Source organism: Girardinichthys multiradiatus, chromosome 2 (genome assembly GCF_021462225.1).
Source record: "Girardinichthys multiradiatus isolate DD_20200921_A chromosome 2, DD_fGirMul_XY1, whole genome shotgun sequence".
Lineage (NCBI taxonomy): Eukaryota > Metazoa > Chordata > Actinopteri > Cyprinodontiformes > Goodeidae > Girardinichthys > Girardinichthys multiradiatus.
Window position 1 is genome coordinate 38,924,164 of NC_061795.1, and position 27,159 is coordinate 38,951,322.

The following is a 27,159-nucleotide window of genomic DNA, read 5'->3' on the forward strand; positions in this document are numbered from 1 at the left end:
GTTCATACTAATCTTTGTTCCTGGTCGTACATCCTATGTTCCGGCCTGGTTCTGGTTACCCTGCATGGTCTGTGAGTGAAGAACAATAAATCTCAGACTTACCATTATTCATCTGACTCCTGGCCTTCTCTGTGGTTTGGTCCTAGTCACAACCGCACAACATGACAACTATTTTATATATTTAGAAATTGGGTATATGTGTAGATGATGATCCTTTTGTGAATGTTTATTTGGTTCAAAATGTCAGTGGGGCTTTACAGTGCAATCTTAACTTCATTGGCATGAATGTCATATTAATCTAGAATTTAAATTAGGCATTTGAGCTGTTTGTAATTCATGATGGAATAATTATACAAGTAAATTTAGCTGGACATTCTTCCAAATTTTAGTGGGGTGAATGTATATATTTGAGCCTGTATGTATAATTTTGAACCTGTGTGAATTGGGAAAAAATCTCAATAACTTCAGCTTGTGATGTCTCTTAAAGATGTTTTTGTTGCAGTTGTATGTTGTGTTATCATTCCAGCCTGAGAAATAATTGTTCAAATATGTCTTAAAAGGCCCGAATTCATCTAATAGTTATGGTAATGATGAATGTTTTAAACTTCTCTCCTGCACTGTATTTTGCTAGTGGTAAATCAACATCTATGTGATTATATTAGTAAAGGACTTTCAGTTTTCTGCCTGTTTTTTTTATTCTTTATAAAACATAGGATTCCATTATTCCCCTTGTTTGAAACGGAGGAAATTATTTTCAAATAAGTTTGGCTTGTACTAACGATTTTATTTTATTTTTTTGCCTGTTTATTTTGTTGCACGTGTGTGCTCATGCATTTCTGTGGGTGTCTGGAGGTCAAGCAGAATTTCCCAAAAACTTAGTCATATAATTCCCCAACTAGAAAATGAAGGTTTTCTATCATCATTTTTAGCCATCTACATAAATCTCCTCCCCTCCATCCCTCTCCTGTCGTTAAACGTGCTTGAGCTTCTGCACCATCGCAGCCCTGATCTTTGTAACATATACACAGAAGCGCACGTGTTTCTCAGTCTTTCACTATGAGAGCAGGACCCACTGAGGAAAACCTGGCGAAGATTTTACAAGGAACTGAGGAAATCTTCAAACTCAACAGAATATTCAAAGTCACTGGCTTCTGAGCAAATACATAGCCGTGAGTGGGCAAAAGACAAAATAAATAGTGAGATTTGAAAATCGGAAAAAGAGGCAAGCCTTACAGTGAAGGGACAGGCATGGGAGGTCAGAAAGGAAGCACAGCAAAATGAACTGGTGTGTGAAAGTAAAGGAACAGAAGAAGCAAAAGAGTGTGTGGAAATCCAAAGTCCACAAGGGGGATCCTATCTGTGGGCAGTTTAGTTTACATTAGCCTTTTCATTAGTTTTCCAACAGTTGTTGGAAGACTCCTGCAGGCTAAGCAATGTAAAGAGTGCATACCACAGATTGCAATTGTTCTCCAAGGACAACTCTAAATGCATCTGAGGTGTGTTGACATGTGTGTTGTGAATAAGATTCATAGATGCCTTTTTCCTGTTAAAGAGGTTCTTAATCCCTCCTGAATCACAAACATAATGGGAGCCAGCTGGTTATTCCAGAAAGAAATATTCGTTCTTAGCTGTTTCATTTCAGTTTGTTCGATTGCTTCTGTTCCACAAGAAATACAGCATTAAGACTTGCAAAAATTATTATTGAAAATACTGTATTAAACTCAACTGATCTATTGTTCACTCTACAACTAAATGATGTGTATTACATAGACAGAAATAAATACATAGGTGACTGTGGCTCAGTTAGAAGAGTAGTTGTCTTGCAATCAGAAATTTGTGGGTTCGATTCCAGCTTCCTCCTGCCACATGTCAATGTGCCCCTGGGCAAGGCACTTAACCTTCAATTGCCTACTGATCGGTGTATGAATGTGTGTGTGTTAGTGAGTGTGTCTGGGTAAATTTGGCTTCAGTGTAAAGTGCTTTGAGTGGTCAGTATGACTGGAAAGGTGCTCTATAAGTTCAGTATATTTACCATTACATACTATGAATAAATGAATGAACCCACATTTGTTTCACTAAATGGACATAATACTCTACAATAAAACTGATAACTTTCCTACTTAAATTTTTAACAAATAGAATGACACATCACTAAAATAACAAAACATTTACTGAAAGTATTTTGACAGAAAACTGAGTTTATACAGTCATGTTAGGGAAACTGGGGGTCTCTAACCAACCCCAACATCAAAATTAAATATGGCAGCCTTGCAATTGAAACATTGTTTTAACTCCAGAGAAAAACTGTTGAATGCAATTTTGACTGTGTTTATGTGAATCTTTCACACACAAACAAATACATCCTTGTTTCCTCAGCATGTTGCTACAGTGATTGGCAGCACAAAATGCAGAGTAAAACTTTTTTAGCAGCTTGTGTTGCTATTGGTAGTCAATATCATTACTGAGCAGTTAGGAAATCCCACAGCTTTTCCAACTTGGATATGGAGCAGGGGTAGATTAGATTTTAGGTCATTCTCATATCATAAACAAGGAAAATTAAATTTAATCAAATTAAAAATAAAATACAATAATAAAGCATTATTATTTTAACTTAAAAATATGTGCCTTGATTTATCTCGAGAAGCCTAAGTTTGCTAATATTAAACTTACTGTCAACCACCAAAGACCACATGTGAAGTCAGTCTATTCAAACTTATTTCTAATATGTGAAAACGTTAAGTGAAATATTTATTGGAAAACTATTTGTTTAGGGCTTGAATGGAGTATGCTTTCATTAAGCAGTTGCTATGTTTAATACTAAACAGAGCCCCCCTTAAATTACTTATAGCAAATTAGGCCCCAACCAGGAGTAAAATCTGGTCAACAGCACCTCTTCAGTTCATAGATCCCTGATAATGGTTATAATGAGGGAAAATTGCAAATGCTTTGCAGCATGTAATAATATCACAGTGATCTATGTAAAATTGTTATAAAGTTCTACTGGATGAATTAGACTGAAAGAATGTTTATCAATTTATGTCAACTTACAGAAACTAAGGACCCAGGCTCTTTGCCTTTCATATAAAAAAGAAATGATGGGGTCAGGCTTGAAAGTCAGCTGTTAAAGGTTTGCTGTTCCCTCAAAGATAGAGAACAACAGCTTGAATTTATTCAATAAAAATGAATTCCTTTAGCTTTCATGGTGGAAAAAGTGGACTAAAACTAAGCCACAGAAATTTCATCAGCATTGGATTATCCTCTTCTCTCTTTTCTGTCCGCATGCTCAGCATGAATGAGGTTTGTCCTGTTCTTAAAGGAAACCAGAACCTTGCGCATAGTTTGTATGAACCCCCGCAAGTGAGCTCACCACAAGGTTCAAACTTAGTTTTTTAATTTACGTAACAATTTGAAATCAACAATGGCTGTCACATATGCTGACAGCCATTTGGTTAAGTGGTAATATACCTCAACAATAACCATGGCATTTTTTTTTTTTAAGTAAACCACCATTTACTTATGTTATACCATCAGGCAAGATAAAGATTTTTGGTAAAATCTGAATAAGATGTAGCGCAGATGTTGGTGGTCAGCCTGGGCAGCTGTGGCTCAGGTGGTAGGAGATCATCCTGTAACCGGTGGGTTGCCAGTTCGAACTCCCGCCCTCTCTGAGGGAGGAGATTTTGTGACATGGCCCAGATTAGAAACAACCATTAATGTAATCCAGAGGGAACAAAAACTGACCTGAGATCAAATTTTGCTACAATGTAGCAGAGAAACAGACAAGAAGCCCATGGTAACTCTGGGAGAGCTGCTGAGATCCACAACTCAGGTAGGAGATAGGACAGGACAATATTGCCCTAAAGGAAAAGTGGCAAGAAGAAAGCCTTTGATGAAAGAAAGCCCTTTGATGTCCAGTTTGAAGGTTGCCATAATCCATATAAGATACACAGCAAACATACTAAATAAGGGACTCTGGTCAAATGAACCCCACGATGAAACATGGTGGTGACAGCATCATCCTGTGGTGGCAGTTTCCTTTGATAATTTTCACAGACAGTCAGATTGTTATTTGTAAAAAAAAAAAACATATTTAAACCATAAATAATTTTTCCTTCCTCCTCACAATTTTTCCCCACTCTGTGTTGGTCTATTACATAAAATCCCAATAAAGTACTCTAAAGTTTGTGGTTGTAAGGAGACAAAATATATCTAATAGAATGAATACATTCCAAAATGCTTTCCCTTTGACAATACCTGACTGAAGACAAAGCATTAAAGATGGCTGACACATATTCACGTAGTATCGCACAATGTTGGATGAAAAGACAAACGCTCACAGACAGTTATATAAGTCTCCAAAATCTTGTGGGTCTGCCCAGCTTGATGTGTTTAGGGCTGATGATTGCTTTCAGTTGTTCAGCCTTACTGGGGGAAAAGGGAGGCAAAACAGAAACCTTTGCATATTTTCCTACCTAAAACCCATGGCGAATTAAGAAAAACAATCAGTGAAATGGAAGGGAACCGAACAGACCCCCGTTTTTCCATGAGAGGGGTTTGATGGTGGTTGTTAGGAATGTCAGCATCTGTGTGGGGATATTTTGTGTTTTATAGCTGCTTTCTCAGATATGCCAGTTGGCCCTGTGGTGAGAGCACAGAGGAACTGGGCTGCAGTCCCAGTCTCTCTACCTCATGTCTGTCCACGTGGGCAGGAGTTACCAAACCAGACATAGTTGCTAAATATGGTCTCCACAAGTTAATAAAATGACAGCATGATCCTGTTTTCTTTTGGGTTATTCTTAGATTTATTTTTTTTTTTGTTTCTGCAGTATTCAGTATTTATTGCTCTGCTATTGTTTATAAAATCTATGACAGGAAGCTGAATATCTGGTTACTATATAAATACCCAGAGCAGAGGCCGGGTTTCCCTGCTGTTTAGGAAGAATAAAGGATATCATTACTGATCATGTAATTGCTTTGTAAATAAACTTTGGTGACCTGGCCCTTGGGGAGTGAAAGCAGAAAGGATGATGTAATAAAAGAGAGACATGACAGAAAAATAAAGATAAAAAAAATGTATTGAATAAAGATAGATGATTAAAGAATACATTTTCTGATGAGAATGTCTGTTGATGTGAAGCTGCAGTTTTTGGTGGGATTGAGTTATGCTCCACATTAAGCTTCGTCTTGGGTTTTAAAAATGTAAGTGATGGATGCAAAAGGAAAGTGTGTGTGGCAGATGTACAGGGTAGACAGGATGTTCATCAGGAATGCTGTGTGATGACCTTATGGCTGTGTCATAAAAGAACAGTGATGCTGTCTTTAAAATATAGAACGAACAGTCTGGTTGCCTCTAACTCTCTCTGAAAGTGGAGCTTATCGTGAAATACTAAATGCCTGATAAATGTGACCCAGATTGGTGGGTTGTATGGCTTTTTAATCTCAATTCTTTTTTACTTAATGGCTTTGTTGAAGCACCTTTTAATTTAACTTGAGCATTCAGTCTTCTCTGGTTGGATTCTATCAGCATTCCTCATCTTGACTTCATAACATTTGCCCACTCTGCCTGGCAAAAGCTCCACAAATCTATCACATTTTGAAGACATGTCCTATTTAGTTCTCTTCTCGAAATGCCACAGATTTTCTATCAGATTTAGTTTCGGAACCTTCGTTCCAACACTTGAATTTTCCTCTCATAAAGTCAATACTCTGTTAATGTGAATGCATGCTTGGACTTACTGTGATTATAAATAAAATTCCTTTTCATCTGCAGCTTTCTAGTAGAAACCTGAAAGTTTTGGGTCAAAACAAACTGCTTATAATTTCCCTCCTTGACAAAGACTATAGTTCAAAGAAAGGTAACCACAGAGCATGATGCTGCCGATGCCAAGTTTTGCAGTAGGAATAATGTTCTTTTAGTGATACCCAAACCTGCTTTGTACTGAATTCACATTTGCAATTGAAGCCCGAAAGTTCCAATTTTGTTCCTTCAGACCACTACACATTCTACCACAAGGATCTGGTAAAGTTAGGCCAGACCCAGATGTTTTACTTGAAAGAAAAGGATTCTGTTTAGCAACCCCACATCTTATTTCAGACATTTTGAGAATATATCAGATTTTTGTCTAAGATGGAACATGACCAATGTGTTTTGGAAAATACTACATCTCATTTGGTGTTACTATCAGCTTCTTGGCAGCGCCCGTGACCAGTGTCTTTCTTGTGTTTTCATTAGATTTGTGAAGAAAAATGTCCGTTTTTTTATGACTGTGGCCCCATATTCTGTCAGTATTTATTCAGATGAAAATACTTAACTGTGAAACTACTGCAGAAAAATATATTGACAGTGCTGATGCCAATTATCCCACATTTTCCTGACACTTTCCTTTTTTTACTTTCACACAATATCCACACCACTCTCCATGAACATTAGCATTTAAGCCACTAAAGATATACATTGGGTTTAGGCATTAGGCGAAGCTCAAGTCCATTCAAGTGACAAATCTCATTGGTATGCAGAGCATAAATGCATGACACCCCAAAAAAAATATCCTAACAAATATTGCTGCTAAACATTCCTTTGTGACTGTGATTCTGCACACACTGATTCAACATTGACATTTGTGATTTTATCCTACACTAATGTATACTGATACCTTGATTCAATTCAATTCAAAAATACTTTGTTAATCCCAAAGGGAAATTAAATACATTAAATATATTTGATACCCTTATTATCATTTATTAAACAACATTTTCAATCCTTAATTTCTGGTTGGTCTAATTAACTAGAACTAATGTCAGATGTGAACTCAATTCAATTCAAAATTCAATTCAAAAATACTTTGTTAATCCCAAAGGGAAATTAAATGTTGTTGTAGCTCATATTATGAAGGTTTCTTCAAAGAGCCGTTGTAGATGCTGATGGCTGTGAGCAGGAAGGATCTCCTGTAGCGCTCCGTTTTACAGCAGATCTGAAGAAGCCTCTGACTGAAGACACTCTGTTGTTGTAGGACAGTCTCATGAAGAGGATGCTCAGGGTTCTCCATAATGTTCTTCATTTTATGAAGAATCCTTCATTGAACAATGATCTCCAGAAGTTCCAGAGGAGTCCCCAGAACAGAGCCAGCCTTCTTTATCAGCTTGTTGAGCTTTTTTAAGCCCCTGCCTCTGATGCTGCTACACCAGTAGATGATGGCAGAAGAGATCACACTCTCCACAACAGACTTATAGAAGATATGCAGCATCTTGGTGCAAACACCAAAGGACCTAAGCTTCCTCAAGAAGTACAGTCTGCTCGGTCGCTTCTTGTAGATGGCTTCACAGTTGCATCTCCACTTCAGTTTGTTGTCCAGGTGAACACCGAGGTATTTATACTCCTCCACCATCTCCACCTCTTCTCCCATGATGGAAATAGTGTTTGACTTATTCCTCTTTCTCTTAAAATCTACAATCATCTCCTTTGTTTTAGTCACGTTCAAGATGAGATGATTGTTTCCACACCATGCCACAAAGCGGTCCACCACCTTCCTGTACTCAGCTTCTTGTCCATCTCTGATCCAGTCCACAACTGCAGAATCATCCGAGTATTTCTGAAGATGACAGGAGTCTTTCTTGTACTGGAAGTCTGATGTGTACAGAGTGAAGAAGAATGGTGAGAGTACAGTCCCCTGTGGTGCTCCTGTTCTGCTGATTACCACTAAAGATATACATTGGGTTTAGGCATTAGGCAAAGCTCAAGTCCATTCAAGTGACAAATCTCATTGGTATCCAGGGCATAAATTAAATTGAAATTAAATTGAAATTAAAGTCAAGAAGACGTTATCCTAAAATCAAACCAAAAGATGTTTTACCAAAGTTTTACATTAAAAGTGTGCGCACCTACAACCAGTTTATTGCATCTTCTATTTTTATTATATTCCCCCACCCCCCAACAGATTTTTTCGTTTTTAAGTTGAATTGTACAGGATGTATTTTCACATTAAATGTGGAAAATGGTGGAAAGTATTTATCATGGTCTCAGTTTCTTAAGTTGCACAAACCGGGTGTTTTGCGGGGCTGTATACACGTTTTAAAGCCACTTATATCCCTTCAGGAAACGCCTTGGAATAATCCCCCAGCATGAGCTGGAGAGTCACCCAGGAAGGAGGGGTACAATGGATGGAATGAAGGATGGATATTTTATTTCTACCAGTTGTTATATAAACGTTATCATATACAACCACCATTTTATTCCCTATCAAAGCTAGATAAGTAATTGTGTGTTTTCAGCTTGTCACACCCTAGAAGAACAACTCAGCGAAACATTTAAATCCTAAGAAAATGAGCAGGGTGCTGAGCTGAGAGATGCTCAGGGTGTGTCCCCTCAGGAGGTTAGTGTTACTTTCTGTCACATCATCAAACTCCCTTGATGTGAAATAAACACACTAATTACTTTAAACCAGCAACTCCTAGAGGTTTTATTTATCATAAAAGTAGCAATATTTATGAGGTTTAATGTACAATAAAATATTTTATCATATTTGAAAATCAACACCTCTCTTTTGTTGTGTAATCAGGTGATTGTTGCATAGTGAGGTGATAATAGGCCCACATACTGTTTCCTTTGACAGGTTAAAGAATAAAGAGAGGCGCAACTGAGCATTATCAGACGCTTGCTTGAATACACACATCAAGCCGAGGAAATCATGCTTTGCATGTCAGGAAAATGTTCCCTAGGAGAACAGGGTTTTACTTTTGTTTGTGCCGGTTGAGAGGAGGGCTGGAGGAGGGGAGGTGTTTCTCCATGTCCCCTCCTCCTCACCCAGAAAAAAAATGACCCGCCCCTTTTCCATTCCCATGGATCGTAATACGGGAGTCTCCATCTCCGAGACATCTGCTCCGCTGTTAACAACAGAGCGCGTCTCGGTGTCCCCCCTGCGACTGATCCCGTCTCCCGTCGTGCCGTGGCCCCTGCTCCTGCCCTCTACCCCGCAACTGCGTTCACCATGAGGAGTCACCGTGCTTGTGCCCTCCACGTTTTCCGACGGCTTTAATACCAAACAGACTTATCCATCCCTCCCCGAGCAGCCGAGAGGAGAGACGTGAGAAGCGGCGGAGCGACTGGAGAAGCAGCCGGTGGCCCGGAGCCGCACATTTCTTTTTATTCGTGCGCTGCGCAGGCTGCTGGCTGTGCGGCTTCGCATCCTCGGGTGATCAAAACAAGCATCGACACGTTTAATGAGGGAACAAAGCTGAAGATCGGGATCCGCGGACTGCTTCTACTCTCTTCGCAAGCTTTTTTTGTTTGTTTTTGGACACCATGGAGTCTGTGGAGAAGGAGTGTGGAGCGCTGGGTGGATTGTTCCAGGCCATCGTGAACGACATGAAGGTAACACGCAGATATTCAATTAGACTCAGGGTTTCATACGACCTTTGGGGCTGCACGGTGGGTGAGCGGACGCATACATTTTTTTACTGCCTTTGTCTGTTTTACCGGGTCCTCCCCCACATCCCACATGAAACAGCGCTGCAGGACGGGCTGAGGGGTGAAACATGTTTCCCTTTGTGTTATTTGCATAATGTGTGCAGCAGGTCCGTCAGGCAAGTGGTTGACACAACACTCAGGCCAGTGTGCCAACCTGTTTAACCAAACAGAAACTGCTTGGATGAAAGCATAAATCTAATGCGTAATGTAAAAGAAATGCCCAAATATGTTGTTCCAGTGGTCATAACACATATCCAAACAGTTCTGGTTTATATCCTCCTGAATAAGAAAAGTAGGGCAGAAGATGAATAGTCCTACATAATGATCAGTTATCACAATACAATGGTGATGGTGTGACATTTGACCCCAGAGAATTGCTCCCTCTTTATTCTAATCAGGGAAGGTGCTCTGAAAGGAAATAACAGTATCATCACCTCAGCCTCTTGAGCAGAAACAGGCATGAGAGGTTATTGATTGTGCTTCCTGATGTTTGGCTTTGTGCCAATAAGTCACTACCTTCACAAAATGCTGTTTATTATCCAGTCCAAACCTACGTCTTTAGTCATTTAACTGACTCATCTTGCAGATAATTTCTAATGAATAAGTTCTCAGCATTTTAAAGATAATTTGTTATAGTGTCATAAGCAGGACCTACTTAGATGAAAGTGTGTGTATTTGTGTGTGTTGGGGGAGGGGGTGAAGTCAAGGAAGTCGTACCAGGGTGGTCTGTTGTTGTTCATGACAACAGATGGAAAGTGTGAACATATCCATCAGGCCTGTAGGCAGCTCCCTGCCTTCTCATTGTCTAGGACCCACATGGTGCTTGCAAAGTGCTCAGCAATGCAAATGAATGAAGAATCAGGTCGTGTGTTCAGCTTCACAGATTTGTTATTTATTTGAAGCTCAAAGGTCCTTTACACCATTGGGATGAGTTATTTTCAGTGCCCCTCATTCATCAGGCTCAGATGATATCACCTTTCAGCTACTGGTACCTCTGGTTTCATACGTTTCTTTTTGTGTTGTGCTTATGCTAGGACCAGAGAGATGCTAGGTCTCAAATAGAGGCAGTCTGTGTATTGATAAGCAGCACAGATGAATGAGGCTGAAGCCCTTAGTCAGCACAGTATCAATGTCCAGTGTCTGGGAAAAGGTCTAACCTTATTGCTGCCACTCTGCTGGGCAGTTTAATCCTGCTCGACCAGCTTTATCTTCACCATTGGAAGCCCAGTGTTCTGGATTGTGAACAATGACGGGGCATAGAATATCCTTATTTGCATAATGGTCGTGTAGTTCACCTGAAGAACAGATAACCTGTGCCCCCTGCATACTGAACCTTTCAGACATAGAGGAATAGCAGTTAATATGTTACCGGCAATAGACAACTCTCTTGGCTTCTTTATCTAGTAAAAATTCAGATTAGTTGGTCCTGAAGCCTGGAGCTAATGGGTAGTCAGAGGGACACCAAGTCCAGCGTGGACTTCTACTGTCTTAAAACAACTCCAGCCTCAAAAACGTCATAACAGTTTATAAGAAAATTATTGTATAAATGTTTAAACTGCTGTCATGTTTGCACTGGACAGTTATTTACAAAGATTCCGATGTTTATTCACATGGGAAATGGAGGTAGGAGGATGTAGGACAGCAGTGATCTCCATGCGCTGAAATATGTTAAACATTTCTTGTCAGATTAACTGCCTGATAAAAAACTAAGGCAGTATCAAAACCAACAGAACCAGACATTCACTGAAATTGCTATATTTATCCAATATTTTTGCCTTTTATGCCTCTACTTTTCTGTCATGCAGTTAGTTTAAAAGAAAACTCTTTATATGTTCTGATCACAGTACGTTTGTCACATGGGAAGATCACTGGTGGTGCACCGCCTCCATCTTGCTATTTAAATACTTATCGGCTTCTGGGTAAATAACCAAGGGCCTAACAATACATTCAGCTACTGATAAGAGACGATACATATTGAAGGTTTCACTAGAAAGACACAAGACATTTTTTTATTTTCACAAATAGATATTATAAATTGTGTTTTAAGGAATGGGTGTAAAATAATTAATTTCAGGTTTGAGTTGTCTAGGTATTGCAATTTCTATGCTTCTCTAATTCAAATGTAGTACTAATGCCAAAAGAAAGTGAAAAATGCTAATTTTTGTGTTTTCACACAGATTTTCTGAATTCTGTAACTTTGTTTTAAATGATACCTCTTTAGGTATACCACTGATTACACAATTTGTTTTTACCAAGTACCCAAAATCCTGCCACAATAACTATTTTAAAGTGGTGATAGCCTGTCAGCCAGTCCTACGAACAGTCTTTATAAGCTGATTTCGTCAACCAGACACCAACTCTAGAACTACTTCCTGTCTTACTTCAAAATAACAGAATTACAAAGACGCGAGGGTATAAAAGTTAAAACACTCTCCTCCTAAAACATCGACTAGATAATCTCTATACAACTTCACTTTGAGAGCAAATATTTAGCTGTTTTAGCATCGTGAGATCTTTTGCCACAAGATCACTTTACATACCCATAAATAACCATCCAATGCAAACGAGATGACAGTCAAGAGGTTGATACAGTAGTATTCGCCTTAACTGCACTTTTTGAGGTTGGTCTTCGCACCTCTCAGACTAACTGTTAGCTTCAGGCTCTTGAAATAAATAATCTGGATTTATTCTAAACGAAGAAGCCCAGAGAGTTGTCTAAATGTAAGGTATTAACTAATATCCCTTTAAGTTTGTTAAGTTCAGTATGCAGAAGGCAAAGGTTATCTGAGACACAAGTGAACTGCATGCGCGTCATGCAAATAATGCTCTATGCCCAATCATTGCTCACATGAAAATTGTAGGGCTGCTAAAGGTTAAGATAAGGCTGGTTGAGCAGGCCTCTACAGTGTAAATTTGCTGACCACGTAAAAACTCATACAGGATAAGTAGAACGATGACAACAATATTTGAATTATGTTGTCAGTAGATTAAAAAAGTATTGGAATGAGATGAAAACCAATCAGATGTAACCTTGGTTATATGGAAAGGCAGTATGAGGATGGAAAAATAACCAATGCGACTTAATCTTCTTGGGTCGAGATGGAAGTTACATGTTTCTGGTGGAGATTCTCCCAATGTTTGAGAGGTGAGATGCTCTTGGACCTATTTGATGAAATGGGAAGAACGAAAAACAGCAGACGAATGTAATGTTTCACATTTGATGACACCATTACCTCGTTTTGCAATGTGTGTGATGCAATAATAATTTGCAGAAATGGTTGATGGTCATTTTGTCCATTTGCTATTTTGGTTGTTTAATGCTCAACTTTGGAAATGTTGCAGGATGATTCATACTGACTGTGCATCAGTTCATACACAGCAGTGGGATGTATCGTACTTGCTTTGATAACCAACAATTTAAAGTAGTTTGCCTTGTTGTTGTGTTAGCCTGTTGTAAGGATAATTGCTGATATATGTTATATATTTAGTAATAGTAACATGAGAAGGTCAGTTAGAGTGAGTTGGGATGACCAGGAATCCTAACCTATCATATTTTATAAAAGTCAACCTGCCAACACAGGGCTCAGAAGCACAAACAATCGAAATAAGGTGGACCTAAGCATTTGTAAGACTAACTTCACAATCCCCAAACTTAACTAGAATAGAAAATACACTTCTTCCAATGATTTGTGTTCAATGGTAAGAACTGGAACTAAGAAAGTTTGAAATGGCAATACAAATCACAACAAACTTGAAAAGATCCCTTGAAGCAGGCCAACTTGAAATCAATGCTTAACACATTTAATGGTTTTAATTTAATCAATAATAAAATGTGTGTTTTATATACAAGATATATATATATATATACACCTATTTAGGATTTGTGGGGGTTGAAGGTTCATCAAAAAGGAAATCAAAATAAAGTTGTTTCAAGTTACTAAAGTTCTCGGTCTGTGTTCCTGTGTATTGCAAAATAAAGCTTTAATTCAGTTCAGTCCTAAGAACAATATGTCACATGTGCTTTTCCTTAAAAATGTAAAAGGGGCTAAAATGGCTTTTGGTTTTTTAGTTTAGTCGACTAAAATGTAATACTTAATCAGCTATAACTAACCCAAATATGAAATTACAATAGATGTGCTGTCAAAATTGACACTGATCTACTGCCTAAAACCCAGAGATGTGGACTTTGACTTGATGACTTGACTCGAGTCAGACTCGAGTCAAAGATTTGATGACTTGAGAGTTGACTTGGTTTGTATTAGAAAAAAGTTGCGACTTGACCTTTACTTGAATAATGACTTGACTTGGACTTGATCATCTTTACTTGAAATGACTTGATGCTCTAATTGTTTTGCAAAACAATAATAGTAAAAATGAAATATTAATCCGCAACGTCATTAACGCTTTCCTCCTCACCCCTCCAATCGGAAATACCTTATGCTTTCTAGCAGCACTGAAACATGGTTTCCTTTTGTGTTTACAGGTTTAAAGAATAATTCTTTACGTAAAAAATATTTTGTTCCATTGCCTATAAGTTTGATAAAAATAAAAGACTGAAAAAATGACTGGGGAGGAATTTTCTTGTTTCTAGTTAATGTTTAGAAATATAACACTATCATATATAAATTGTGCTTTTTTATTGCCATTTCAAAGTTGTTTTATGATTGCCTTCATCCATCCATTCATTTTCTTCTGCTACATCATATTTAGAGTCTTGTAAGGCTGCTGGGATATGGAATCTATCCCAGCTGCCAACAAGCAAAAAGTAGGATCCACCCTGAATAGATTTGTTTCTAGTTCATTGCAGGGTTAAGCTTTCAAGAAAGAAGTTAAACATTTATAGAAAGCATTTGTTTAGATACATATAAAAACACTTTTTTAGGTTTTTGTATGTATAGTGTTTCAGGATTAGCTCATTACGACTTGTTAATGACTTGAAATTTACACCATATCACTTGGACTTGACTTGGGACTTGTTAGTCTTGACTTGTGACTTGACTTGAAACTTGACTTGGTTCCACCTCTGCCAAAACCTTTTCTCAAAACTGCACTTCAGAAATCCTGAAGCATCTCTTTAATATTTTGATACAAGCAACCCCCCAATGGTTACATAACAGTCTGACGAAGCTAATGGAAAGAAATAAAAGAGGAGTGGGAGGTGATAGAACAGAGGGTGAAGTGATAACAGCAGTGACTCATCTGAATTAGATCAGCAATTCGATCAGATCTAAGTGGCACATTTTGATTCCAAGCCTCTGCATGTTCCAGAGTGAAAGCTTTTAATTTTGTCCTTGAGAACCAAGGATAATGCTTTTCACCTCACCCTTCAGCGAATGATGAGGGAGGTGGAGCTTCTTTTCTATTTATCATACATCTACCTTTCCATCCACTTCCCCGAAGTCATTTGTGGATGAAAACATGCGTGCCCTTCTGGTTGCTGTGTATGTCTTTGCCTGTATCTTTAATCCTGGTTTCTCAGCTGTCTCTGCAGTGAGTACCTACTGCCCCTGGGAGCCACAAACCTAACTAATTAGGCACCTGTTGAAGGTGAGCATGAACTGCCAGACTGGGAGGCTCACAGTGAAGTTTTTTTTCTTTTCTTCTTTTGGTTGAAGAGAAAAGCTTCTAAATCACTGTCGTCGTGAAATGCTGTATCCAAGAAAAGCTGGGAGTTAACCTCTGTCATTGCCAGAATGGGGGTTACACCAGAAGCAATGAGGAGCGAGATACTTCCCAGATTGCATCTTGGCTATAAATAGTCAGAACGTGTAACCCCTTTTTTTGGCTCATCTCCATCAAAGAGGCACATAGGGGTTATGCCTTTCCTCTCTTTACTCCAGGGCTCAAGCTCTTGCTTTAATGTGATCGAGACTTGAATGTGTTTTATGTTTGGAATCTGCACTTTTAGCTCAAGGCTGAGTGTGATTATCCAGCAGTAAATTTAATCCAGATTTTTCAAAGAGAAGTTAATACTACCTGCACGTAGAAAGTGATGTGAAGAGTTTCAGTGTGAACTTATCATATAAGAAGACATATTCCTGAAGTTTTTAAAGATACGTCAGAACATTCATGCCATAATTCAGCTTGTGTAAAGCACTACAGTAAGAAGCCATGCTCTCTTTGACTTTTTACAAACTTTCGTGGATTTAAATCTAATATTTTGTCTGTTTTCAGATGAAAGTTTTATCAAGCTGCTCCATACTTCCTCCTATGAAGGAACATTATGTCTTCATAAAGCAATGACACGTGCTTACTGTGTGTTTTTAACAGAGTGTGCGTTTGCATCTTAATGTCCTTGCTCAGATGTTGCCAAACTTTTCAAGTTTTTTTTTTTTTCTCACCAGAGTTCCTACCCTGTGTGGGAAGATTTCAGTGCCAAGGCCACAAAGCTGCACTCTCAACTCAGGTGAGAAGTTGTTCCTGTGAACAGTAAACCTCAGTGGTGAAAACGCTGATGCAATGTTTACAGACTTTCTGTGCAATCAAAGTAGAGTGAACACATGCCGTTGTGTTTACAGGACCACTATTCTGGCAGCTGTAGCCTTTTTAGATGCCTTTCAGAAGGTGGCAGACATGGCTACCAGCTCTAGAGGTAAGAACTCAGTTTATATTCATCTACACTACAGGTCAAATGTTTTAGGCCTTTTTCATTTAAAGAGTTTCTTTATGTTTATGACTATTTACATTGTATGTAGATTCTCACTGAAGGCCTCAGAACAGTGAATGAATACATATGGAATTATTCAGCAAACAAAAAACTGTACAAGAACTTTAAATGTTTTATATACATATACGTATGTATGTGTGTGTGTGTAGGGCTGCACGGTGGCGCAGTTGGTAGCACTGTTGCCTTGCAGCAAGAAGGTCCTGGGTGGAGTATAGTCAGGGACTTCCCCTACAAAGATTTATAAATGCCCCTACCAGAACCCTGATTCAATACCTGGGAATGGATTAGGAAATATCCAACAATGTTAGACTTTTCCATTTTTTAAAGCAAGTCTAAGGATGAAATCAGACAGGCAGTTGCATTTCTTTGAGCTACACATATTTAGTGCTGATTTTAAATATGTGGCTATATGAGCCAATGCTCATAGGTTAAAAAGTATAATCAATGTTAGTTTTTTTTAACATTCACGCATAAAGTAGTAATTTTAGTGCTACCCATTTGAATGCTTCTAATCACAATCTTATTGTGCAAAGAAGAAAAAAAAATGAATAAGCTCAAAGAAATAAAAATCTGATCTCATTGTTTTTCTGTCTTAATGACGTCTGCTGATCTGCTTTGTCACCTGCTTGTAACAGCAGAGAGGCTGGCCAGAGGGCCACTGATTAACACAGACTTCTTAGGACCCGATCATCGAGAGCAGTATGTAGGTCAAAAAATAAAATCCCACTAACCCGCATGAGTGTGCAAAGGCTCCTGACATGCTCTCAAACACAATCACGTGGGCTTAGATGCAAACATGTGTGCACACACACAAATATGTTCAGAGTGCGACAGCTGGTAGCCGGCCACCTGACCCCACAGGTCACATACTAGTGCGCTTTTAAACGCTCTGTCTTTACCACTCACCAGCATAAAGGAGATCTCAGCAACACTATTTCCACACTGTTGCAGTCATTGTTCTCATATGCTCTCCTGTTACGCTTAACTTAAATTTTGTTATTCCTAAACAGAATGCAGAAGGGTTTTGCAAGATTTGGCTTAACCAGCCAGTAGTGTGCTCCAATAAAATGGGGGTATGGATCATTATAGGCCAAGACTTCAAAGCAAGAGTGCAGTAAAAGAAGTCAAGGCAGCCAAATGATAGATGGCCCAGAGAGAGATGAGAGAGATGAGCAAACTGAATTGCGCAGCCGGAGATGCAAAACATCCCTGTAAGTGTGTCAGTCATACACCCACTCACTTTCTGCTTCTCTGCAAGCAAAATTAACTGAAGGATTAATGTCATCCTTCTTAGGCCATGGACTATATGAGCGATGAGAGACTTTCAGAGCAATTAAAGAGGAACTAATGAAACATGGGACTCAAACAGAGCAGTCAGTTGCTCAAAAAGGCAGAGGTTGTATTTTTACTTTTTATAACAGCGGGTTTTACATTTATTTGGGGGTGCACAATAATAGGAAAAGACATGACATTACGATAATATCAGTTAAAATTGATTCACATTTTACTCACAACACGACTCTACTTTGCAATTATGATTTTGCACACATTGGTAGTGAGTTATTGACTGCAATTCAGTGTATTTTGCACTTGTATATTTATTATTTTTTTTAATCAATGAAACATTACGTATGAATGACTATATATCTGTCTTCATGAGTTTTCAGAATCAGCATTTGAGGCTTATCATGTATTTAATTAAGTTGCATCTTTACACAGATGTCTCACTTTATTTATTTATTTACACAATAGCGATCCAAGTCATTTAAGAAAAGGCATTTAGTGGTACTAAGTCCCAGTCAGCTGCTTCATTAAAACTAATTTCATATATATATATGCCTGAAAATTTATTAGATTTCTAGTGTAGTAAAAAAAACACTCTGTATTAATATTGTGTAACAGTGTGTCCCATTTTTTCCCCTTCACCAATAGCAATAATGTTAACACATATACAGCTGCAGTATTCAATAAAGTCACCGTTGCTTTGGCTAATGGTGTTTTTATAAGGAGCGCTAGGCTAATGCAAGCATGTTTCAAGTCTGTTTTGATATCGTCTCGATACAAGTGTCACTGACATTCCAGTTAATCTTGTGTGGCCAAAACTTAGGGAAATTTTTGTTTTGCTGTTTCATAAAAATTGAGCTTTTTTTTAATGCCATAAAATTTAATGACCCGTGTTTCAGCTGCTCTCAACAGAGCTGTGTTTTATCCTGGCAACTATCTGAACACAGTGTACAGAGTGGGTCACAACAATAGAACGTCATTGTAAAGGGTGCAAATTTTTGCAATTTGTTAGGAAAAACTCAGATTTGTTAAGTCAACACATTGGGTGTGTGGCTTACTAAAAAGGTTTCCAAGCCATGCACAACGAAAAGCAATGATTTCAAAGAAATGGCAGCCTAAAAAAAAAAATACTTGGGATCTGTTTGGGATATCTCTTGTTATTTTTCTTTTACATCACTGTTAATAGATCGTTTGGAACAATAACGGAAGAGTGACTGTATTTTGAAACCCTTGTGTCTGAATGTAAGCAAAAAATTGAATTTGTGTAACTAACCTTATTTGTTGTTGTGGTGGTGATTGGTTTCCTGTATGTGGTTCAACCAACACAGAAAAATTAAGTCTTTGACTTAAGTTTAGGATGATGTAGATCAGACACTACTGTTACCCAAATAAATGTATGTTTGACTTTATTATTTGTTGCGAAAATAAGAATCTTTCAAAAAACGCGATCTACAACTGGACAGAGAGACCACATCGAAGTTGCAGGCTCTTTAATCTAGTCAAACCATTTTCTACAAAGTTGCTTATTCTGCCTTCAGGCACAAAGTTTAGTGCAGTTTCAAAACTAAAAGTGGAGTCACAACAATTTTGACAAAAACAGTCCTTTGGCAATGAGCGTATACTGTTATGCATACATTTACTTGGCAGATGAGCATGCTTCAGGAGGAAACAAAGACTTGTTTTGCCAACATTGGTGCATATGTGCAGAATCAAACGGAATTATGGGAATGGAGCTATCCTTTAAAAGTCTCAAGGGCATTAAACACATCAGCAGTGAAGATGAGCTGAGTCACTTTCAATCTGTTTTAGTGTCATGGAAATATTTGCTGGCAAATTCATAAGATTCTTTGTACTCACAAGGGTACTATCAAAAGAATCTTAAAAACAAATTAAAACATTAAACCTGGAACAATTTATCACCTCTATCACCTCTTAACAAATGCATAAATCTAATGTGGTCTTCCACAAGTCTGAAAACCAATGGATCACTTTACAGCTGCCATGTAATTTGCGGACAAGATGTATTTTTTAAGAATGAAAGAGCTGAAACTCAATTCCTGATTTCTTATGATCTAACCTGGAAAAACAATCCCCTTCAGATCCAACCATTTTTAAAAGCAAATTAATAGTTCCAGTTGGTGGAATTTGTTACTGGCTTCTTTTAGTTTCTGTAACTTTACTCTAACTTTGACCTGTGACCGATGCTCATAACAAACACTGTTGGAATTGAGTAGTAGTTTTTGGTCATCAGTCTGTTTTTTTAAAGATCCACAGCCATTTATTTATTTAATTTCAACATGCAAAAATCCCTCACTACCTTTGGATCCAAGCATGGATCCAAGATAAACCAAAAATAACCCTGAGTTCAACAAGAAACAAACAATAAAAAAGAAAATCTAGAGACGTATACCTGTTGGTTATATGTTGTCACATAGTGTGTTTTCATATCTGAGGTGTTTAGTCCATTTGTTTTTCCTCTTGGTGCGATGCATTTGTGTAGAGGTGAACACAGCAATTGCACTAGGGTGCACACCAAAACAACCATACCGACACCGTAGGAAGGAGGTGGTCTCAGTATGGTTCCAAACGAACTCTCAAGCGTTTTTTTTATGGTGTGATTCAATTCTGCGTGTTTTCTACTAGCTCAAAACACAGCATCTCCTTCCTGTATTTACATTTGGAAATCCCACCCCCGAACACATCTGACCAATTAACACACTTTTTGTTTGATCTGTATTGACAAGTTTTGCTTTGCTTGGTGATTTCTCTGTATAAATAGAAACTGGACCACCGGACAAAATTACAAGCTAACAAACTTACAAACTGCCTTTCTCATGTTGTTTTATGCACGTGTAACAATAACGGTATGTAATATCAGTATTGCTGTGGGTTTTGATACTGACAGAGCTATTTCAGGAAAGGTGTTCATCATAACATTCAGGTAGTGTTTTGTAATATACATGTTTTAAGTGACTTAAAAGTCATTGAACGTCCTATTGTGGATAATTTTAGGACAGCATGCGACACATGGCATGATATAAGGACAGTAAGGAGTGAGAAAATTCAGACGATATCTTAACTTATATTATCTTTGAAATGCCCCCCAATTTGTCTGGAAATGCATGCTTTTCTAAGACGTTCCAGCTTTTCAACTAAGCCATGTTATTTGCATCTGAATTTGTCATGTTTAAAATTTGGGGAAACCAGACACAGAATGGTCCCGTTTATGCTAATTGCATGGAATGTGTTGGGTTGTGGGAAAAGCTGAAATGTTGTGAAATTTGACCGGCAAAAACGATTTTTGCTACGTTTAAAGATAATCCATTAATGCATTTTATTACCTTTTAAAGTAAAGCTGATTTTAGTAAAGGTAATCATCCAAAACCTTATGTGTTAATGGACCTTGACATGGAAAGTACTCGTACTCGTCGTCTTCCGCTTTATCCGGGACCAGGTCGCGGGGGCAGCAGACTCAGCAGAGATGCCCAGATGTCCCTCTCCCCAGACACCTCCTCCAGCTCCTTCGGGGGGAGCCCAAGGCGTTCCCAGGCCAGCCGAGAGACATAGTCCCTCCAGCGTGTCCTGGGCCGTCCCCTGGGCCTCCTTCCGGTGGGACTTGCCTGGAACACCTCCCGAGGAAGGCATCCAGGAGGCATCCGGTATAGATTCCCGAGCCACCTCAACTGGCTCCTCTCGATGTGGAGGAGTAGCGGCTCTACTCCGAGCCCCTCCCGGATGGCCGAGCTCCTCACCCTATCTCTAAGGGAGTGCCCGGCCACCCTACGGAGGAAGCTCATTTCCGCCGCTTGTATCCGGGATCTCGTTCTTTCGGTCATGACCCAAAGTTCATGGCCATAGCTGAGGGTAGGAACGTAGACCGACCGGTAAATCGAGAGCTTTGCTTTTCGGCTCAGCTCTCTCTTCACCACAACGGGTACTCGAGGGTTCATGGGAGTTTGCCCAACCGGTCCACATGTGTTTTGTGGACCTGGAGAAAGCATTCGACTGTGTCCCTCGTGATGCCCTGTGGGGGGTGCTCCAGGAGTATGGAATCGGGGGCCCTTTACTAGGGGCCATCTGATCTCTGTACAAGCGGAGCAGGAGTTTGGTCCGCATTGCCGGCACTAAGTCGGACCTGTTCCCGGTGCATGTTGGACTCCGGCAGGGCTGCCCTTTGTCACCGGTCCTGTACTTTTATGGACAGGATTTCTAGGCGCAGCCAAGGGCCGGAGGGGGTCTGGTTTGGGGACCGGAGGATTTCGTCTCTTCTTTTTGCAGATGACGTGGTCCTGCTGGCCCCCTCAAGCCAAGACCTACAGCATGCACTGGGGTGGTTCGCAGCTGAGTGTGAAGCGGCCGGGATGAAGATCAGCTCCTCCAAGTCCGAGGCCATGGTTCTCGACCGGAAAAGGGTGGCTTGTCCTCTTCAGGTTGGAGGGGAGTTCCTGCCTCAAGTGGAGGAGTTTAAGTATCTCGGGGTCTTGTTCACGAGTGAGGGAAGAATGGAGCGGGAGATCGACAGACGGATCGGTGCGGCTGCCACAGTAATGGGGGCGCTGTGCCGGACATGGAAAGTAAACATTGCAAAACACCTTGAAGACACCATCCGCAAAGTGAAACATAGTGGTAATTTTTCTAAGCCAAAAACAGAACATTCAAAAACAACTTATTTGCACAGCTTCAGCAAAAAATTTATTGTTCGTGCGTGAAAGAAGTGGCTCTGGTCAGATAAGTTCTAACATTTTATCCTGCATGCAAAGTGCTGTGTAAAGAAAAAACTAATACTGAACATTACCCACAGTAAAACCTTGTATGGGCAGCCTCGTACTGTTGCATCAGGAGGTACAGTAAAGCTGGGCTGAAGAAAAATCAAAATCTGTGAATACAGTGATGCTTCAAAAACAAACAGAAGATTAAACGATCACAAGGTGCTTGCTACTAGAGATTATTTTCACACTTAAATGTTTTTAATTGGTTAAGAGAATCCAGTACATACTGTGCACTTTTATGTGCTATTGCTCCTGTGGGGGCTGTTTTCTTCTTTGTGTGCCCCAAACTCTGTAATTAATTTGGCAGCAGGAATGTCGATATTTATTGGAACCAGCCTGTGCTGCTGAGGAGTAATCCTTGAATATCAGCCTTCTAGTTCCATGACTGCAGTTTGGCAGCTTTGACCTTTTTGGCTGCTGCTATGTTGTTATGAAATCTTCTAAAAAAACGAGAACAAAAAAATTGACCACCACCACCACAATGATGTTCCAGTCTAACAGCTGTTCAACAACTCGAAGTTGCTTGCACAGTCTTCTTTGATTTCTGTCCATGTGGCTCTTTCTGTTTAGCCTCCGTCTGTGTCTGTGCTCCTTTATGTGTATGTGGGTCTGTCTGCCTGCAGAGATCATATTTGTCCCAGTGTCTCCCATAAAGCCATATATGGCTGAACGCAACAGGGGTGGAGGTGGTGGGGGGGTTCATGAGCTGCTGGCCGCCATCGCTGTCACCCCGATCCCCTTCTTGTGTTGGCGGATGAGTTGCAGCTGTTGGCACAGCTGGAGGTTTCATCGCATTCTTCTGCTGCCTGCTTTAATCCACCTTTAACACACTCACCCCTTCACTGCTTTAACTTTCTCACTCTCAAGACTATGCACACTTCCCTGATCTTCCTTGACAAGGCAGGCAGCACTTCCCCTCATTCTGTGCTTCCCAATTGATCCAAGGAGAAGGTCAGGGAATAAACATGGACTTTATGATTTCCTGTCCTACCTTTTATGTTCTCGTCCACTGTGAGGACAGAGTTTTATTTTTGAGGGATCTGTGTCTTACGTCACATCTGAATCTGCAAAAAATAGTTCTCATCTGGGTTCAGTTAAGGTTTGTAGTTGCTAAAACTATATTAACAGGGTGTATTTGGAGAATTTAAAGCTCATAGAGACACCTTTCATGTTTCAACACCCATCTTTTCTGGAACTCTGGGGTCCTACAACTCTCTGGAGTGTTTTATTATTATACTAGCTAGGGTTTTAAACCTTTTTTGTTGCTTATTAAAAGGCAAATATCGTTTTACTGCCATCAAGCCTGTGTGTGTGGCTCTGTGTTAGACACACATTGAAAGTATGAAACTTTAATAAATTATAATCATCCTTTCCACAGTTTTTCAAAGCAGATAAGTCATTTAAAAAATACTTTTCGACATAAGCACTACTTTTGTTACCACTCCTTTCCTAAAAGCAGGAAGTGAGTGTCATATACAGGTCCTTCTCAAAATATTAGCATATTGTGATAAAGTTCATTATTTTCCATAATGTCATGATGTAAATTTAACATTCATATATTTTAGATTCATTGCACACTAACTGAAATATTTCAGGTCTTTTATTGTCTTAATACGGATGATTTTGGCATACAGCTCATGAAAACCCAAAATTCCTATCTCACAAAATTAGCATATCATTAAAAGGGTCTCTAAACGAGCTATGAACCTAATCATCTGAATCAACGAGTTAACTCTAAACACCTGCAAAAGATTCCTGAGGCCTTTAAAACTCCCAGCCTGGTTCATCACTCAAAACCCCAATCATGGGTAAGACTGCCGACCTGACTGCTGTCCAGAAGGCCACTATTGACACCCTCAAGCAAGAGGGTAAGACACAGAAAGAAATTTCTGAACGAATAGACTGTTCCCAGAGTGCTGTATCAAGGCACCTCAGTGGGAAGTCTGTGGGAAGGAAAAAGTGTGGCAGAAAACACTGCACAACGAGAAGAGGTGACCGGACCCTGAGGAAGATTGTGGAGAAGGGCCGATTCCAGACCTTGGGGGACCTGCGGAAGCAGTGGACTGAGTCTGGAGTAGAAACATCCAGAGCCACCGTGCACAGGCGTGTGCAGGAAATGGGTTACAGGTGCCACATTCCCCAGGTCAAGCCACTTTTGAACCAGAAACAGCGGCAGAAGCGCCTGACCTGGGCTACAGAGAAGCAGCACTGGACTGTTGCTCAGTGGTCCAAAGTACTTTTTTCGGATGAAAGCAAATTCTGCATGTCATTCGGAAATCAAGGTGCCAGAGTCTGGAGGAAGACTGGGGAGAAGGAAATGCCAAAATGCCAGAAATCCAGTGTCAAGTACCCACAGTCAGTGATGGTCTGGGGTGCCGTGTCAGCTGCTGGTGTTGGTCCACTGTGTTTTATCAAGGGCAGGGTCAATGCAGCTAGCTATCAGGAGATTTTGGAGCACTTCATGCTTCCATCTGCTGAAAAGCTTTATGGAGATGAAGATTTCATTTTTCAGCACGACCTGGCACCTGCTCACAGTGCCAAAACCACTGGTAAATGGTTTACTGACCATGGTATCACTGTGCTCAATTGGCCTGCCAACTCTCCTGACCTGAACCCCATAGAGAATCTGTGGGATATTGTGAAGAAAACGTTGAGAGACTCAAGACCCAACACTCTGGATGAGCTAAAGGCCGCTATCGAAGCATCCTGGGCCTCCATAAGACCTCAGCAGTGCCACAGGCTGATTGCCTCCATGCCACGCCGCATTGAAGCAGTCATTTCTGCAAAAGGATTCCTGACCAAGTATTGAGTGCACAACTGTACATGATTATTTGAAGGTTGACGTTTTTTGTATTAAAAACACTTTTCTTTTATTGGTCGGATGAAATATGCTAATTTTGTGAGATAGGAATTTGGGGTTTTCATGAGCTGTATGCCAAAATCATCCGTATTAAGACAATAAAAGATCTGAAATATTTCAGTTAGTGTGCAATGAATCTAAAATATATGAATGTTAAATTTTCATCATGACATTATGGAAAATAATGAACTTTATCACAATATGCTAATATTTTGAGAAGGACCTGTATGATTGATGACATGTCATCTTGCTCTCCAGTGTCTGTACGTTTGTAACAGAAATATGTTTAATGGATCTGTGGGCGTTTTATGGCAACACAGAAAAAAGATTGAGTGAACCTCTTTGATACAAAGATAATCTAATTTATGGAGGAAATGTGGGTTAGCTTGGAGGAAGTAAACAGCCTAAATACCAAGGCAACTACAGATATTGTTTGTGAGAATAAGTTTTATCAGGTAGCGATATATTATGCTTGTATGTGTCCTCTGTCTGTACAAAATTATCCTCATGCATGTTTAACCATGATAATTGGCTTCAGCTGCCGCTGTTTTTTTTTCTTTGTGTATAAACCCAATGAAGAAGAGAGCTGCAGTTTTTTCTGACTGTATATCAGTGTTTTAACTTTGCATCTATCCCCCACATGTATAGCATTAGCTTAAAGGGAATTTTTTAGAACCAAAGAACATCTAGCGTGGGTAAACTCCTTCCAGACCAGTGCATTTTAACAAGGTCATCGCAAAACATCAAACAGTTTTGGCATAAATGGAAAGTAAAAAATTTATTTGTTTTGCGATGACCCTGCTGGAGTTGGTCTCTCAGTACTTTAACTGTTGCTGGAGTGCCTCAGAGTACCAGACCATTGTCCATTCCATGCACCTTGGAGGTTAGCAAAGCTCCAGGAATTTTATTATTTCATATGGCAGTTTTTGCCAGAATACATCATATGCCACTATAGTGATTTACAGGCAGATCCAACTCTAAACAAAGCGCTTTTAAATACTTCCATAGGGTGCCAGCTTGTTGGGTTTCCTCGCTGATGGTGCCCAGAAATTTATCAGGACATCCATCTCCTCATTGGATGAATCACCCTGAAAGTATTTACTTTATGAACTCAAATTCAAGCTAGTGCCTTTGATATCTCTATTTTTGTCTGGGGTCAGATTGTGTTGTCCATTGAGTTCAGCGTTCTGAACATAATGTCTTTACTCTTTCGGAAACGTTTGCTGCATTGTCAACTACTTTTTAGCTTACCTCTTTCTTTCATGCTGTAGGAAAATTGTTGTTTAATTTGGTCAAGGATATAAATATTACCATCATAAGACAGCACGATTACACTGAAAAAGGCAGAAAATAATGAAATACTCCATTTAGTTGTTGTGTTAGATATTTATGACGATTTTACTATGACTGTTTAACTGCTGCCTGGCCAGATTGTTTTTGAATTACTTTTACGCTTTTCAGCATTTTCCATTTTTATTCGTGTTTGGCGTGTTGTTAGCTGACCTGGATGGGGAGGGCGGCTTGTGGTTGGTTGCTGTGGGATTTCCACAGCTCCGGGTATCCAGGGTAGGCAGAGGCGTTGAGCTAATCCTCTTAACCCCACTCTGTAACACACAGACAGAGACTGCCTTCACTTGCTTTCCTCATCAGCCAGCTCCAGCTTTAAAAATTCACACTGTGATCATTGACTAGACTGCTACGCTCTGGAAGTTTGTCCTCACTAATTAAACCTTTCTGTTTTGAACATCTGCACACCAGAGCCAGTAGAGCACACACACAAACATCATTACAGAAACATACATCTACGCAAACACAGACAGGATGTTCCTGTGGGTCATTGCAAAGGCTCGCCTGCTTCCTCTGTCTCCTCTCTTTTACAGTGGAGGTATGCTTGTGGATCAGTGTGTCAGCGAAGCAGTAATCTGCTTGGCTGCAGCACTTCTCTGGGTTGGCAGATGGAGCGGATATCCCTACCCGCCATCTGGACACTCTGGCATGGATGAGATGTGGTCGTGGCCTAGCACTAAGCAAGATCAGGGGATTACTGTTACCCCCTCTATCCCGGCAATGCAAACTATTTGTACAGGCTTGTCAGATAATGAGCACACCTTGTGAT

General features: G+C 39.7%; 1 protein-coding gene across 1 annotated transcript in view; it reads left to right on the plus strand.

Moving 5' to 3' along the window:
* The first annotated feature begins 8,828 nt into the window (after nt 1–8,828).
* Nucleotides 8,829–27,159, plus strand: part of mtss1la (MTSS I-BAR domain containing 2a) — a 47,896-nt gene continuing 29,565 nt past the window's right edge. The window contains exons 1-3 of the mRNA XM_047346308.1: nt 8,829–9,367; nt 15,808–15,869; nt 15,982–16,055. Coding sequence (XP_047202264.1) covers nt 9,299–9,367; nt 15,808–15,869; nt 15,982–16,055 — 205 coding nt within the window. The 5' untranslated portion in view covers nt 8,829–9,298. The remainder of the gene's footprint in view (nt 9,368–15,807; nt 15,870–15,981; nt 16,056–27,159) is intronic.